The sequence below is a fragment of the Accipiter gentilis genome, chromosome 21 (assembly GCF_929443795.1).
Source record: "Accipiter gentilis chromosome 21, bAccGen1.1, whole genome shotgun sequence".
Taxonomy (NCBI): Eukaryota; Metazoa; Chordata; class Aves; order Accipitriformes; family Accipitridae; genus Astur; species Astur gentilis.
In genome coordinates, this window is record NC_064900.1 from 22,346,969 (window position 1) to 22,364,132 (window position 17,164).

Genomic DNA, 17,164 nt, shown 5'->3' on the forward strand with positions numbered 1-17,164 from the left:
TAACATGCTAAGAACTTCTGGAAAGAGCACATTGAAAGAAACAAAGGAATAGGATCAGTCGACAGCTAAAAGGTTATATGTTTTAAAAAAAAATACGAAGAACTTAACACAGGCATGTTATGCACCACTGGTGGAATGAAGAGGATGAAGAGAAATGAAGAGTGAATGAAGAGACTACCTTATGCCACGCAGTTGCCTTCCGCTGTTTGATGTTGCTGCAGCTGTATAGCCTCAACCCATCATTACAGCAACTTTTTTCTTTCTGAAAATTACCAAAAAAGCACCCACATGCTTCTTTCCAAATGCCAGCATATAATTTGCATGTTTATCACTGTATTGCGTACAAAGTTTAAAAAAAAAAAAAAAAAAAAAAAAAAAAGAATTGGCAATTAGGAGTTAGAGATATTTTCCTTGCATCAAAACTGGACTGCTTGGGCAAGTCATTTTACTCTGTTAGCCCTTTCCATTCTTTGTCAAATTTGTTTCTCTATTTTACAAACTGTTTAGTACCAAAGTCTGCTTCTTTGAATGTTATAAGGGACAAAGAACACTGAAGAAATGATCTCATCTAGAGATTCACTTATCTGTTATGATTCAAATGTAATTGCTAATAGCCAAAGTAATTAAAAAAAGTCATATCTTATTTTCTCAATCTACATTCTAGTGTACATTAGTATATTACATGAAAAAACCTGCCTTTAAAGAACACTCAAAATCCAACAGTATGCAAATTTAAAATTAATAGGTACTCAAATTTTTGTTCTGTTAAGAATTCAAGGTTACTTTAAACACCTCTGTGTTACTTTGGCTACATCTTCCTATCCTTCTTGTTTCCTAATGGCTATTGAAAGAGAAAAAAATAAGCTCTCGCCCCTTCAGACGTCACATAGAAATGAAAATCAGTGTTTATACAATAAAAAGTGAAGTAGTATTTCTACACTGATCACCCTGAAATGCTAGTCCTTAGGTTTTCTCCTCTTTCACTTGAGTTTTGGAGGAAGGACACAGACAAGGCCCATGGGGAAAAAGCATCCCATCTCCTACCAATCGAGAGGAAACTTTTGCCTAAGGACAGTGCATTCTGCACTTTCAGGAAAGAGAAAATCCCCTGTGGGTAGTGCATACATTTTTTATAGTTTTCTGATGAACTAGCAATACATTGGTATAAAACATCAGCAAAAATCCCACCCACTATGCGCTTCCTCTGACATAACACAGTTGCCACACGAACATTGCCTCCTGGTCCCTCAGTGCTTACTTCTGATATTTTCTAGTATTCTGTTTGCAAAACCAAAAAAACAGGAAAAAAGGAAAACAAACAGGAGTGCTAGATTAGAAAAGACAGTGTACTTTTAAAAGCAGTAGATAACGTAACACTGCTTGCTGCTTAACTTTCTGTACTGTTTCCAGTAGGCACTGCTGGAAGGGTCTGAGCACTTAGGCATGCAGCTGCCCCATTGGAGGTGATAGAGCTGCTTCAACATGATAAATTCGTTCGAAGGCAAGTATAAACAACCTTTGATTCATATACACTGAAACTTGTTATAAGTAACGAATGGTTTAGATGGAACACATTTAGCACTGTCTCACAACCAACATTTATTACAAACATACCACAACAGCTGAAGCAGTGGTAGATAGCACATCATCAATCAGAGCAGACCACCAAAACAAATTGTGCCTCATAAACTACTTTAATAAGTCACGAAGCTTCCAAATATACATCACTGATCCATTTGTTACAATGCCTAGGCTACTTTTTCACTGACAAGTCAATGACATTTGGTATTTTCATTTATGTGCAATATCACAATGAATCTACGGACCCTATTCACCCAAAATTAGGTTCCTGCAAGCACTGGCCTTTAGTGCTCCTCAGGCTTACACAAGTCAGCATACTTGGATCTTTGTAATGATGCCTGTCTACAAAGACCCATTTGCCAATGTACTTTGTATACTTTAGCAGCATCTTGCTAACTATTTCAAGTACTCAAACTGCAGTTCCCTCTATACCCATGCAAAATTTATGGCCCATACTGACAAGAGAAGGAAGCGGCACAGTAGCAGTTTTAAAGGGCATTATGTTACGTTCTGGAGAACAGATTTTTCAAGTAATTTTGAAGAAGTGATTGAGGAAGGTGCTTTTACTTGTCTTTTAATATCAGCAGAAATGCTTATAAGAGTTCTGCAACAGAATAACAAAAAATAAACTCTTTATATATTTCGTCTGACAGCCTGCACAGGCTCAAATCTTCTGCATTTCTCTTTAAGGTCTGTAGTAAAGCATAGCTGATATAAAAAAAAAGTTTCTTTTCCAGTCTGAGCGTTAATTAAACACAGTGCAAACCCCCAAAAATGAATGTTTCATCCTCTGATGCCCTTCTAGCGGTACAAATGATGCAGAAATCACAAACTGGGCCTAAGAGAAATGTCTGAAAGCTGCAAATACAGTCAAGTTGAGAACATACATGTTAAGAAACCTGTGTCAGAACAAAATTGGGGCAAGTGGGGGATTAAGAAATTAGTGTCTCGTTGTTTAATAGACTTGCAAAAATCCGTAACACATTTCCTAGTCAAACATCTTTCCTTGTACCTCAAACAGGACCAGAAAGTATACAGTTCATGCAAAGTTTAATGTAAACAATCTTAAGGGATTTCCAACTGCATTCCATAAATTCAGGATGCTAGGATAATGAGCTATATGCTCTGATTTCTCCCCAGTGTACACCAAATACTCTTTTGTCTCTGCAAACTGCGACTGTACCAGGAAAGCACACTGACGCAGAACATGTCAAAGCCAACACAACCATGCGGTAGGTAGCTGTGCCGGAGTCAACATGGCTACGAATCAACATGCAAAGGTTTGCTAAGTCAGTACTAGTGCTGTTGTACAATGAAAATATATTACAAACAACTTTCAGCCCAGATGTTTTCCTACAAATTCTCACTTTGCACTTTAAACACAATTCTTCACATACTCCTGAACAGCTGTTTGCCCTGAACCAAGTCTTGCAGCTGTCTGAAATTTTAAGGAATTTGGATTTTTACCGGATTTTTTCGGTCCTGCTTGAAACTCCATGATACCCCTAACCCATTCAGTTTTAAATATCAAATGTTACCATTTAAGTTCTATATAAAATGTGTCATTGGCCTGCATGTTAAGCAGGAATTGAAATCGAAGGTCTGTTCAGTGTAAAAAAAATCAATGGTAGGGTATAATCCTAAATCAGTATTCTACACACAAAAACTCTGCAATGCTACCTTGATTTCAGTCTTTCATATGTGGCTACTCAAGACAGAATATTTGTTAATATAATACTACTACGAAGACGACAAGCAAACTGATAAAATTAATGGCAAGTGCGATGGCATTGGTGGTGTGAATAGTGTAATTAATTAATCAAAACACTTCTAACACTTTTAGAGTATATTATAGGAATAAATAAAAAAGACAAGCCATTATGATTTTCCTAAGTATGCTGTAATAGTTCTGTATATCCTAGATTTATGCCAAAGCCACCACAGAACTAATAACTAGCTGACATCTATTATGACGACTGAATAATTCTGTATCATATTGAGATCCAAGAAAACACTCATCTGCAATATGACAAGCCAATTTGAGGTTGTAAAGCCTGAAAGAACCATAGATGGACAAACAGACAAAGAATCTGTCTGTCCAGATTGCATTTCAAAGTCATTGCGAGCTATATGGACATTTACTAAAAGCATCCCCAGTGGGTAGCCCTAGCAATTCTGCTTTAACAATGGGTTTCATGATCAACTTGGAGCTGCACTGCAAACCACTCAGCAGACAGAGGGAGTTCACACAGCCCTGGTTCAAAAGGAATATAATATGTCATGACTTAATAGTGTTTGATTTCTCCCTAGTGTTTTTTAAGGCTAGAGAGTTGACCTCCTTCCTCCCTTGGTGCTTGACTGTTGACATCTCAATGTTCTTTGTTGATTAACCAAACCTCATCCTCCACTTTATTCCTTAAACTAGGCTTTTCAAAGAGTGCTATTGTTGCTTAGGAAAAAAACAGAAGAATTGGACCAGACAGCTACATAGAACATTTAGTGAGATAGGGGGCTAAAATCCCACACCAGGCTTGGCAGCTGTGATAATGATGTATAATTTAATTGAAGCTATACTGTGATCCTCAAAAGGACTTCAGACCTTTTCCCATGTTTATGTATTATTCAGGCTAATGGCAACCCTGAAATAGAAAAAGCTTCTTATCTCTTAAAACTTTTATTGCAGTGAGTTCAAAATGCGCAAAGCTGAGTGCTGGTCTGTGTGCTTTAATGCAAAGTGAAAGGATGCTGTTCTCAGCCTGTTTCCGTGTCGCTGTCTTGGCACAAAGACAGATGTGATTGGATGCCTTAGAAACCAGAGGTGCAATGGCATGCATGAGAAATTTAAAGTTTTGAGTTATTTTTTAACTTAGAATGTCTTAGCTCTGTCTGGCCATTATTTGTTTTCACTTTTTTCAATACAAGTTCATAGAAAAAATATAAATCCTATTAGACAAGACAAAATCTATAGCAATCAATACAAATGGCATCTCCTTTGCATGTTGAGCCAGTTAACTGACAGTTCTTGCTGCACCTTTAACACTGTTATAAAAGCCTATATCTACAGGGTTTTTGAAAACTAACAGGATAATTTACTAAAGGATGGCAAGCTGCTCATTAGCAGTTGTGTGTATTGGTGCAAATTCATCCTGCAGACCAAGCAACAAAAAGCACCAGTCTTCAAGTTGGTCATCAGTCTATGCACAACTTACATTTGCAGGGCAATAGAGAAATAAATCAGGAATGTTCATAGGAAGCTTTTTGCTTCCAGCCGTTTTTTATACCATAATGCAAAACTGGAATCCAACATAACATTATACACATGCACATGCCCACATAAAAAAAGAATATAAATGTAATAAAATAGCATAACCCCAAATCACAATGTCTGTGGAAGACAGTGGTCACAGAATGTCAGTAAAGGATTCTTCAAATTATTTTTCTTTCTAAACGCATAGCAAAATTTCACCCTGTGATGACTGCCTACAGCTTTTCTGGTGATCAATTAATTATATAGATCATCTTGTGATCCTTCCCAATACGCAAAGACAATGTAAGTGCCATGAAATGTATCTGTCACTGCTGTATTTCTGCTGTAGAGATTATGAACAGATACACTTAGAGCTAGCAACTGCCCTTGCCATGATTCAAAAATGTGTATTGCTAAACTCATTTAGGGTCTCAAACCACATTATCTGTAAAATGAAATTACCATGTTCATTGTTTGGAAAGGGAATTGAAAAGACCAATACAGATCAAGTAAATTTGCATGCACAATGCGTTATATTATCCTGTGTTCTCAACACATCTCACTTTCTCTACATGAGCTGTACTTTTTTAGAGCACATGCAATCCTCTGTAACATAGCTTTTGTTTAAACTAGGCTTTAAGCAAGTTTATGATGTAGCTGTAAACATGAGAGAATACATAAAAGACAATGCATCTTTTGTAATTTGAAGGGTACAAAAACTCTTACCAATTACTGTGTTCCTTTCAGAGTAAAGAGCAATAATGTACCGTCAAAGGGCAGCAGAAAGGAAATTAGTCAAGATGCTAAGCCATATTTTCCAAAGACCATAAATCCAGCAAAATATGTTGCCAGGAACAAAAATGTGTCTATACATTCCTCATGGTCTGCAATATTGTATCTATCTATCTCTATAGAAATAATTCAAGGTAACATTTCTGAAAAGTAATATTTCTTTATTTAAATACAGTGAAAAAGCTATTAAAGCTGATTGAAATAAATTAATAACCCCTGTAGACAACCATTTGTAAAAGGTCTTTTAAAAATGAGAAGACAATTGACAAGCAGAAGTAACTGTGCACTGAACATGAAGATCAAAGAAGAAGATAAGAGCATAACCAACATGCAGATATAAAAACGTCAGTCACTGGTGCCCAGAGGCTGTAATGCAGAACAGGCTCTTAAGTCAGCTCGAGGAGTGAAATAGCATTAATCTGGGTTTTGAAACATAACCTGTGCCAGACTGCTGTAGAAAAAGTAAAGCGAGACCATGTTAAACAGAGATTTTCTCCTCACAATAATAAAACCTATGCATTCACAATTTTTAAAAAATTAGGGGTAAAGACAGTAGATGTTCCTCCTAAAACATAAAGAGGTTGAAATTAAGTTCAATGTAAATATTATCTAAGACGCTTTTTTTCCCAGAGTACAAAAAAAACGTGTCTTTGCCCTGAGACACTGAGGAGTGTCTCTGTCTTCACACACTGCGCCAGAAGGCTCCACCAGCAACTTTAGAGAAGTTACCTTCATAACTCTACTGCAACTCCATTCTTCAACTCCAACAACCCTCCTCTTTAAAAGATATTTTTCCTTCAAAACACACAATTCAACAGCATGAAGGAATTAATTAAGCAAGGTTGATTTCTTTGTTTCTCCTCCTATTTCCCTTCTGGTCCCCTTCAATATTCAAAAGATGAAGAAGTTTCCTAGTCAAAAAAAGGAAATAAAATTTCTGCAAAGCAGTCATTCTTAATTTTTTTCAACAGTGACTTCCAACAGCAAGAACATTTTTCACATTTCAAGACTGTCACTTTTTTAAAGCAGAAACCACAGTCTAGCAGAAAAGAAAATAAAAATTGAAAATGTGAAAAACTGACTGTTGTCCAGATTTTTAATGAACTCTTTACCCTTCACTGTGCTCTGTAACCTTAAATTATTTTAATTATGTATTGGTTCTTTTTTTTAATAAACATGCATTACTAATCTAAGTTTTATGATATCCTTGAAATGGCTTTACACATAAATTGAAAACTATTGAATTAAGTGATTCTTGACACCAGAGCAGACAGTAATTCATTAAAACACGTTCTGGCCTAGTGTATGAACCCATATCAAGTCCATGGATAATCAAATGGACAGATAACAATAGCTTATTTAGAGCCATCACAGAATGATGGATAGCAAGTAAGGACTGTAGACAAATTCTCAAGCTTCACCAGAATCGCTAGCAGTATGAAACCACCTTACCTAGTAGGAAATACTCTACAGCAGTGGGAACTGCATCAGTGTCACAATTTTTCATCAGCCTCAGGACTCTTCTGTGCTCTCATCTTCAGATCAGTCTTTCCCCAGCTGCCTAGATCTATTATTAGATAAGCATTATCTGGTGAGAACTGCCATGATTGATTATCAAATAGATGACATTACAGCTAAGAGTCAAAAGTAGATTCTCCTCTCATTTAAAGTGGCATAATTCCATAAACTTCAGTGGAATTACTTCTGCCTATAACACGTATAAGAAAGATACTGAGCACTTTCCAGTTACTACTATCAGGCATACCCCAATAAACAGCACAATGCAGCAGTTCTTCTCATGCAAGTACAAGAAATAAGACAGAATCTTATATTTGAAAAAGGCACTTAACCTGGGGCATTCCCCAAGGGCTATATTCTGTATGGCATGCTAATTTTTAAACCAGAAGCAGCAGATTTGGTATCCCAACTGCTTTCCAGAAGGAATGCTGGATGTAATAAGTGAAGAACAGGCTCTCCCTGCATCTTTTGACGATATAAAAGAAATTCAGAACAGTATCTGTGGTTTCTCAAAGCAAGCACTAATTACACTAAGTATGACAATGGAATGCAAATTTCCAACAGATTTAAAAATGTAATTGAAGAAAGCTTTTTCAAATACTCAATCTAAAGCTTGTTTATTGTCTTTATGTGGATGTGTCTGACATGGACTTTCATTCATCCATTCCTGCAATACCTTTCTCTAATAGTTTTAAGGACCCCTTACCTTCCTGGGAGAAGGAATTTAGTGACATGCTTAAATTGCATGAAAGCTGTCTCAAATTTTCCATAACTCAACGGACTTAATCCTTCAACCTCTCTCAAAAACACTTTCTCTAGTTTCCAGAAAAATTCTGTGGCTTTTTCTCATTTTTTTCTATCAAATACTACACACTCTTCCATTCCTTCTCTCAGTAAGACACTATGTAGGGAGCAAACCATTTGCTCCTTTACTCCTTTTTACAGAGCTAAGAATCCCTTTTGTCCATTTTTCCACTGTCAGTACAATGGACCTATAGCTAGGTTAAATTACTGAGCCAGAGGCAGCAATCTCAGGCAGTGGGGTAAACCTGTGATTTTCTCTCTCTAAACTTTCAAAAGCAACCAAATACACTTTTAAAGAACACACAAAATCCAGCCACTGGAAAGTTAATTGTTAATTGTTAATTAAAGCAACATGTGGCATTAACGTTAGCACTGCCGTCTGTCCTTATCCAGCATACTCTATGGGAAATACAGTGAAGAGTAAGAGTTTGCTGCTCCTTTGTGCCACTGTAGCCATTCCTGTGCTTGGAATCACAGCAGGAATTGTACCGGTGAAGTCTCATCACAAATTACGCGAACACAGAAACCGCACGTGTGCCCACGCCTGAAAGGAAATGGGGAGGCTGCAAAGACAGTTGGTATTCAGAGGACATAGGAGGCCAGAGGAAAGAGGAGCTATCTACTTAGTCATATCAAAGCCTCGATTTTTGTGAAGGCTGAGAATCCTTATCTCTGGCAGCTTCTGCTGAGTGATCAGCATCTCTGGAAACAAAACTGGATTTTGCCTCTCTCCTGTTTTTTTCCATTACTTCATTTAAGTTTCCTTATGCAAGGAAATACAGTAATAAAAAACACTAGTTTTGAGGGAAAACCTTAGAAAAAAAGAAAAACTTTTTGATGTTTTTGAATTACTGCAGTTCAACTTCTCTGCAATACACATATGCAACCATCAATTTGTTTTACTATTCAGCTAGCATAAGAGGATGAAGTTTCAAAACTAGCTAGAAAAAATCAGTGCTAGAATGAGAGCTAACATGACACCATTTAGCCAAGAACAAGATTTTATGATTCAGATATAAATGACTGAAAAAGTAATTTCTCTTGGAGGTGCTGTCATTATTGAACAGCAGCTCTAAACCATCAAAAGCTTTCCATTGTTGCCAATCTGAGTATCATTTACCAAAACTAAATCATCTGTAACAACACCATATATTCCACCACCCATCCCCCCATTTTGAATGTACTAAACAAAGAAGTTTTCATTGAGGTATTTAGCAATAGCTTTTAAAAAAATTAACATCCTCTAAGTACTCTTTAGATCATGGTTTGAAGTAAAAAATCAATGGTGTTTAACTGATGAGCATCATTGTCTTTCAAAATTGCTGGAAAGGGAAAGCCAAAACAACTTTTTCTCAGACACACTGCTATACATTTAAGCCTGTTCATCATTTTGAAAGACCACATCTGATCTGTGCTCCTTCAACACCTAACAGGCAATTTACATGAGTTCATTTTGTTTGTGGACCAAAGTAAGAGGGTTTGCTTGTGCTTGCTAGTATTCTAATGTCAATGATGCTTTATGGTGGCTCCAAAATCTGTTTTACAAAAAAAAAAAAAAAAAAAAAAAAAAAAAAGGCAAATAACCAAAGGAGAAGGATGTGTATACGGGGGGTGGGGGAGGGTGGGGGGACGGGGGGGGGAGTGGTGATGGTGTGTAAAGAGTATTTAAATATTCTTTCTGTTTTATAACTTATTTGATCAACATACTTTTTAATATGATAGCAAACATTTTCAAGCAAAGCTCCAAGTACAGGATGTAGACACAGGATTCAAAGGAAGGCACCACCTTATTAAATCTTTTTTTTTTCTTTTCTTCTGGATAATCCAGACCTGCAGGCTGAAGTTACATATCAGCTTGAACTAGCCTAAACAGAGCCACGATCACAACCTCTTCTCTTACCTTGAGGCCATAGCCCTCTTGCATACAAAGTTCCCCCGTGACACTTAGAGTGTGCAGATGAAGGCATCCCATCAGCTAGATGAATGCTATCCTCTCTTTTATATGGCTAATTGCTAGCTGGATCAGCTCTCTGAATAGGGGTGCCAGCAGATCTGTACAAGCACTAGCACCAGTGGAGGAAGTCCCTGCAGCCAGGACTGGTGGAGTTGAAAGAGACTGTGGAAACCCAGCTCAGGCTGACTTCGTCTTTCAAAGGATGGCAGCCCCTTCTCAATGATGGTTGGAAACACGCTTCTAGCGTCCAGCCTATGTTTATTCCTTACTGCTTGGTTTTGTGCCAGCACTGGTTTGTTCTTAAGTAGATGCTACATCTTCGCCACGTTTGCTCCATTGTGACTGGAATAACCCCATCATTTTCCCTCCTTTCCAGCTGGGAAGAAAACTGTCACAAACTTGGTTTTCCATTGCCCTCATCTTTGTCGTCTCTGCCTGTATGAGTTTGAATACAGGCTTCTCTATGGTATTTCAAATGTCTTCAAAGAGAAGAAAAATAGACAAGCAAAGGCCACATGCTCCAACAAAACATGTATGGGAAGCTTCACACAGCAGCAGTCCTTTTGAATTCAGATTTTACTATGAAGAAGGTGGTATAAAAGAAGGTGCAAAAAAAATGTGCTTGTTATGGGATAGGGGCTAAATCTAGACTTTAAAGAAAACAGAAGACTGAACAAAACCCAGATAATTTCACAGTCACTCAGTATCCAAATAAATATTCTTTTCCCTTTTAAGTATATTGAAATCAAAACTATTAGAAAATCTTCAGTACATTAAGTCGCATGCTGCATGTAGTCACATACTTTATACACTTGCAGTCAAACTAAAACTGCAGATCCAGAATTACAGTCCTCAGTTTCCAAAATTAGGTTTTTAGATCCTTATCTATGCACAAGCCACCTTCTCAAAGATATTCAGCTTCCTCTGAAGTTACAAAAACTTGTGAATTTTTTACTACTCAAAATCAGGTTACTTCTATGAAATGCAGGGAAAAAAATTTTAGGACCCTGAGTTTGACACATTTGGTCAGCATTTCATAAGCTTTTCCAATGTATAAGTGTGTAACAGCATATTGAATGTCTCACGATTTAAGAAATACTGTTAATGTATGTAATGCCTGATAATGTATTCAAAAAGAATTCATGCAGTTTATCTTTGAAATTCCATAAAATAAATTATTTAAATTAGATAAATAGCAAACTATATAAAATGTTACACCCAAAATCACATAAACTACACAGTGAATCATACCAGCACAACTGACTGTGCTTTCCAAGTGTTGCAAGTCAACAACCACATCAAAAGTTCCACCTCACCACATTGAACCAGACCCCTCACGCCTCATGATAACTTGCAGTGAAGCAGAGGCTACCAGGGTCCCCATAACTGCCTCCCCTCTAGTTTCCCTTCTTCAAAGGTCCCAGCATCCATCCCTTTATCCTCACCACCCCGCAGCCATGAGGCAAATGAAAACAAGTTCCTCTTGGTGAAAAAAGCTTTGCAAGTTTCCCCATGGGGCAGGTGAATAGTATTGTTGAGCAGCTGCCAAGACGACATCTAAATATCTATAACAATTCACACTGCTCTTGATTTGTGGGACTTTGTGACCATGCAGAGACTCTTCATTACAAACGCAGAAAATCTCAAGGCCCTGTTTTCACCAAATCTAGTGTGTATGCACCAAAAAGTTGTTGTTCTGCATGCAAATGTCTATGTACCTGAGATGTCTGGGTATCCAGACCTGCCAGGCACCTAGCAGCAGTCGAGTAACATGCCTCCAACTCTAGCCATTATTCTAATAATCTAATACTTTACCTCCAAATTTGGAAGGTCTGAGGGCTGGCCTCTTCGTGTATGGAAGGAAGTTTATAGAAATTTTCTCTTCTGATCTGAGCTAATCTTTGAATTATGCTTTTAAAAACATTTAAACTGGTGTTGATGGATTACATGCATCCTAAATAATTCATGTGCTGGTCAATCTGCGGGGATGCTGAAATAACCTCATGTACACAGCTTTGTATCACCCTTACCAGTAACACCTATCCAGTGACACTTAAGATTTCTCATGCTGGTATCTTTTGCCATAAAAATGATTAAACTGCCATAGAGCTGAAATTGGAACTGAAATATAAGGCTGGATCACTTGCATAATAAACTTTGATTTAGTCATTAAAGAGATTATTGCTTCACTTCTATGTAGACAGAAAGGACAGGCACTGTCCTCATCTAGTTCTGCAGGATGTTGCACTGTGGTTGCATTTTATTTTTATTTCTCCAATTTGATCATAAATAAATCCAATCACACTTTTAGTTCTGATAATGGAAGTTGTTCTGGTGAAGCACAAGGGAGACCTAAGCAAACAGCCCTTTGAGGAAAAGGCATAAAATTTGCATTTCCCAGCCCCAGGTCTGGTCCCTTCCCTCTGAAGTCTTTTTATCTCTGACTCCTCTCCCCAATCCTAGAGGCCTTTTTTTCTCTCATGAGGTGCTACTGGCACTGTTGGTGTATTGCTCCTACGCAGAGGCAGCCTGGGGCACACAAAGAGTCCCTTCCATGCTCCCTCACCAAGTTTTGTCTCACGCCCGAAGACTGTCCCACAATGGCTCAGCCTGCAGTCTTTTGATTGGGGTGGGTGCTGGCCCATCAGATGGACCTGGACCAGTTACAGAGGCTACTGCATAAAGGGTCAGGCTCTTCAAAAGTGCCCCACAGCCTGGGAGTGCACAGCTATCGCCTAGACCAAATACATGGGTTGTTTCAAAGATGAGTAAAGGGTTAATGTCTGCCAAGTGCAGTGACTGTCCTAATGCTCTCACTCTTCTCCTCTGAACCCTTTCTGTCATGCAGCCTTCACACAGAGTTGTAAAATACACTGATGCCTACCAGAAGACAAGCATCGTGCATGATTTTATTCGCCCCACGCATTTTTCTGTTTGCCAGCTGAAGGAATACCCAATCGCTACACACGGCAGTTTCTGCATGCGGGCATTAGCTTGCTCTTGCCAACTCCTCAACAAGGCTGAGGTCCCAGCAGCAATGGATCCTTCGGCAACAGCCTGGACAACCGTGTTCCCCGGTCCCATACCACAATTTTCCTTGGACAGGAATTACTATTACCATGTTATTATTAGTAGTATTATTATGAGCAAAGTGATGGGAAGGTTCCCAAGAATGACACAAATGGACAGCTTTCTTCCCTGCTGAACAGGCACAAAGCACATCCATGTGCAAATGGATGGATACACACAAAACTTACTTCCTCACTGCCTCTATAATATGTGATGGAGTAAAAACAGAGCAGAAACAAATTCAGGAGGGGATAGGCATTAGCGACGCTTGAAATCTGCTTTCAGATTTAAGGTAAACTCAAAAGAGTACTTAATCTTCTTTTCCCAGGTTTTTTGTTCTCCATATTATAAATCCTTCTTAAAAACTTGAACTATGGTGTGTTATTTTGGCTCAAAGGGAAAAAGAAAATCCAGTTGATTTGTACTTTCAGGTTCTGCTTTCAGACTCCAATTTGTCTTGATCATTAGTTTATAAATCCCGGTTTAAGGCACATTTAGAGCCTGCATTCCAATGAATTATTCTGAAAGCTTTTCTGGGGTGCAGACTTAAAAACAGCCAGAAAAGAAAAAGGTATCTTTACATTTTTCCAGGCCCATGTATGGGACCCATTTCACTCCCTGACACCTCACATTGCAACCAAACCAGGAGGTGATTTCTACCCATAATGCTATTTATTTTAGTTGTATATGGGTGGCCATGTTTTGTAGAGTAAATTCCAAGGAGAAAAAATCGAGGTGAAAAGGCTTGGTTTTCTCATGAGTAATTACAGGGAAGTACACAGCAAGACCACAGAAAATAATTTATCAGAGCGTGTAACTTCAGTGAAGAAGTTGGGTTTTTTTAAATTATACCAGAAGAATTTCCAGATTCATTAGCCTGCACTTGGACTGATCACGATCAGGGCCTACACAGAAAAACAGCACTATTCAAAGATGTTTATACTTCACAGCGCTCTTGAAACAAAATGTGGTACAGAAAAACTTTAGAGGATGGTCTAAATCAGCTATTGCTGTCCACTGTGGAAACTGACTTCAGTATAGCTATATTATGATTCATACAACGCATTTCCAGATACATGCATCCAGAATCACCTTTCTCCTCTGAACACAATAGCTGGAAGTGGTGTGGAGAAGCCTAGCTCTCCTGAACCTCTTAAATATGTTATTAAAAAAAAAATTAAAATTCAAAAAAAATAATAATTTGTTTCCACTTTGGGGTGGGCTTTTCCAGTGTGCTCCAGTGGAGAAGTTTGCATGCCAAAATTTCACCCAGTGACACCATGAATTCCATGTGCACACCAACAAAAAAGAACTCGCATCATTGATATATAAGCAAAAGCTGATCCCTAATGTTTATGGAAAGGGAGGTGCATATAATATGTTTTGGAGATCAGAAATGCTCAGGCTACGTGACACTACAACATACAGATCCTTACATGTCCTGGACTTGAAACTTTCACAGGAAAGCATGCATCATCTCCAAGTCACGCTCACTCTTGCAATAATATCTACATACAAAAAACCTACTGGACAGCAGGTATGCCTAGTTTTTGGCTGATTCAAGAGCTGTGAGGAAACACGACAAATTGTTCCTTAGTCTCCTTGAAACAGGTACTTTCCTCAAATCTTGTTTCAGCTGCAAAGAACACTTCTACGAAAAACAAACCCCCATAATAAGGTGTTATTTTCTGCAATCAGATTCAGGGATTATTTTCTACCATATTAAAAATTCTTTAGTAGAGCTCTTTGCCTCTGTCAGAGAGTATGTAAGAGACTGAAGCAAAACCCCCTCATTTACTAGGTTTAATTGAAAATGCGAGACAGGGAGAAAAGTTAGCAGAATTTTTTAAATCCCAGGAACTTGACAGTGACACATATTACTAACTCACGTGCCTCTGAGAAGGTCATGCTGCCCAGAGTAAATAACAGCTTGTAATTTGCAATGAGGATATCCAGCAGCAGCACTGTGAAATACATGTGATAATGTGATTTACAGGACCAAGAAATAATTTTTAGATATGCTGTGCTGCATTAACAGTCCAGGTTAAGTGTGTGCTGCAACTTTTCCCTTGAAGGTTCAGTAGGTGGAAGATTTGTGATATCTTTAAATGCAACAAAAGGAAATACAGAGGGAGGAGGGAGGAGTCTCCTGCTGAGATGTTGTGATAAATTATTAAAACTTCTTTTTTAATGTTGATGCTACTCTTTAACCTCAGATCACAATACTGACAGCAGAGGAAAACTGAAAGTGCTATTAAAGCTGCGATAAACACACCATGCTGTGGCAACACTTGTAAGGAAAAAAAAAAAAAGGAAAGAAAAAAAAATTCCTGGGGTGCCTCCAATCAGTAACATCAAGAAACAACGAGAGAAAATATCAAGCTATCTACAATCCACAGTCCCTCAGTCCAAATATTTATGAGATACCATTTATGCTCACTGAGCTATTTGATTATGAGACCCTGATAACCCATGTTTTCCATAAACAAATGTCATGCAAGGAAGCAAAACAAAGTGAACTTTATGAAAAGGCACATCTAGTGAACTGTTCACAGCACATATAGGGTAAATCATCTCGGCAGTTTTTAACAGAAGAGGAAAATAGATTGCTGCCTTCAAAAATCATAAACGTTTTCTCAGCACAGCATTTTTTTCGATAAAGTTAATGCAATTTATCTTTATTAACACATCAACACTGACATAGCCAGTCAGCCAATTAGTGCTGCTGGCAGTGCATTTCACAACATTCACGTACTCTAAAAAAATGTCTGTCTAGTCATTTTTACCACATACACTAACAATTCTGCACTCAAAATAGGCTGCATGCTTTCCTTCTCTCTTCTTGCTTCCTCTTCTTTTCCAACACTATAACCCCCCTACGATGGGGATAACGTCTTGCAATAAAGCCACAAGCATCTGTCCCAGAGTCTCCATAATGAAAAGAACAATCTGAATTCTCACAGTCCAAAACCCCACCAGTTTCTAAATGGCATACATTTATTTGTATAAAGGCCTTAAATATTACTCTGCTAATAATACAATGCAAAGTAAAATTCCTGCAAGGAATATATGCCTTACAAATTCAGTCAAGCAAACTAACATGAAAAATTAAACTCCATGCTCTCTTTTTAGCATCCTATTGCAAGCCCACATGGCAACCTAAAATCTGAGTCACTCAAAACAGCATAGGTATTCTCCTTAGATCACCTTTACAGCTTTTTACAATCTACCCAAACATCCATTACAAAACTTTTTTCTTTCCACTTACCCCCCTTCCAGTGTTTGCCTTTGGTCCTGCTAAGCTTGCTGAGGGTTGGTCCAGAGAAGAGCAACATCAAAATGAAAAGAAGTTCAAGCATAGTGATTTTCCCCCGTTTCACTGACGATAACATTTCCACAAGTTATTTAAAAAAACAAAACAAACTTACATCTTCTACCCCGCTTTCTGTTTGCTTAAGGAGTGATTAATCATTGAAAAATCAGAGCAAGGAGTAGCTTTGCTCTCCTTAGATGCTGAAGTAATATCTCAATGATGTAGCCCTGAGGAAAGCCACATTTCTCACTGATCGGGTTTCTCCCACACAACATGCAGCCTGCACCACTGCTACTACAGTAGCTATAAAATAATTTCTGCTCCTCACTTTGGTTTCTGTGGGAATATATTCCTCAGCTTGCAGCGTGAGCTTGATTGAAAATGATAAAAACAGTAATGCTTGTGTCCAGCAGAAAAGAGAAAAGATGTCAGGATTGTGAAAAAAGATGAGAAGCAGTTGTACTGACAGCTTTAAGCCTGACTGTCTGATCCTAATAGCTGTGCAACCAACCAAATTGCTCTTTTAAGAGTAATAAGGCTTCAGTGAAAGCTGGTGTCACTGCCACTTGGGTAGGTAGTGCAGGGCTTGAAATCACCAAGGAACCTGCTAGAGATAACGACTGCCACGGTCCCAGCTCCAAACACAGAGAGCTGAGCAGAATACAGTATGCACAGGGAGCATTTAATCTCTATTGTGTGGAGGAGATTTCCTGCTTTACAGTGTGCAACTGCTCTGGACTTTTGACTGTGTTTTATTAATGCTTTAGTTCATACTTTAAACTAAAATGCAAGCTTCGACACACTAATTACTTATAGCATTTCTGAAGCAATTATTGTATGGGGAAAAAATCCTGCATGCTTTTGCCTTTTTTTTTTTTTTTTTTTT

The 17,164-nt window shown here is 38.1% G+C and overlaps 1 protein-coding gene across 11 annotated transcripts in view; it reads right to left on the bottom strand.

The window, feature by feature from the left end:
- Positions 1 to 16,357, bottom strand: part of ROBO2 (roundabout guidance receptor 2) — a 947,974-nt gene extending 931,617 nt beyond the window's left edge. For 9 of the 11 annotated variants that reach the window (XM_049824876.1, XM_049824871.1, XM_049824872.1 and 6 more), the window contains exon 1: positions 16,234 to 16,318. In XM_049824876.1, coding sequence (XP_049680833.1) covers positions 16,234 to 16,300 — 67 coding nt within the window. In that variant the 5' untranslated portion in view covers positions 16,301 to 16,318. Of the gene's footprint in view, positions 1 to 16,233 lie in introns of all 11 variants that reach the window. The other 2 variants (XM_049824867.1, XM_049824864.1) reach the window with 1 other exon arrangement.
- Positions 16,358 to 17,164: the final 807 nt, after the last annotated feature.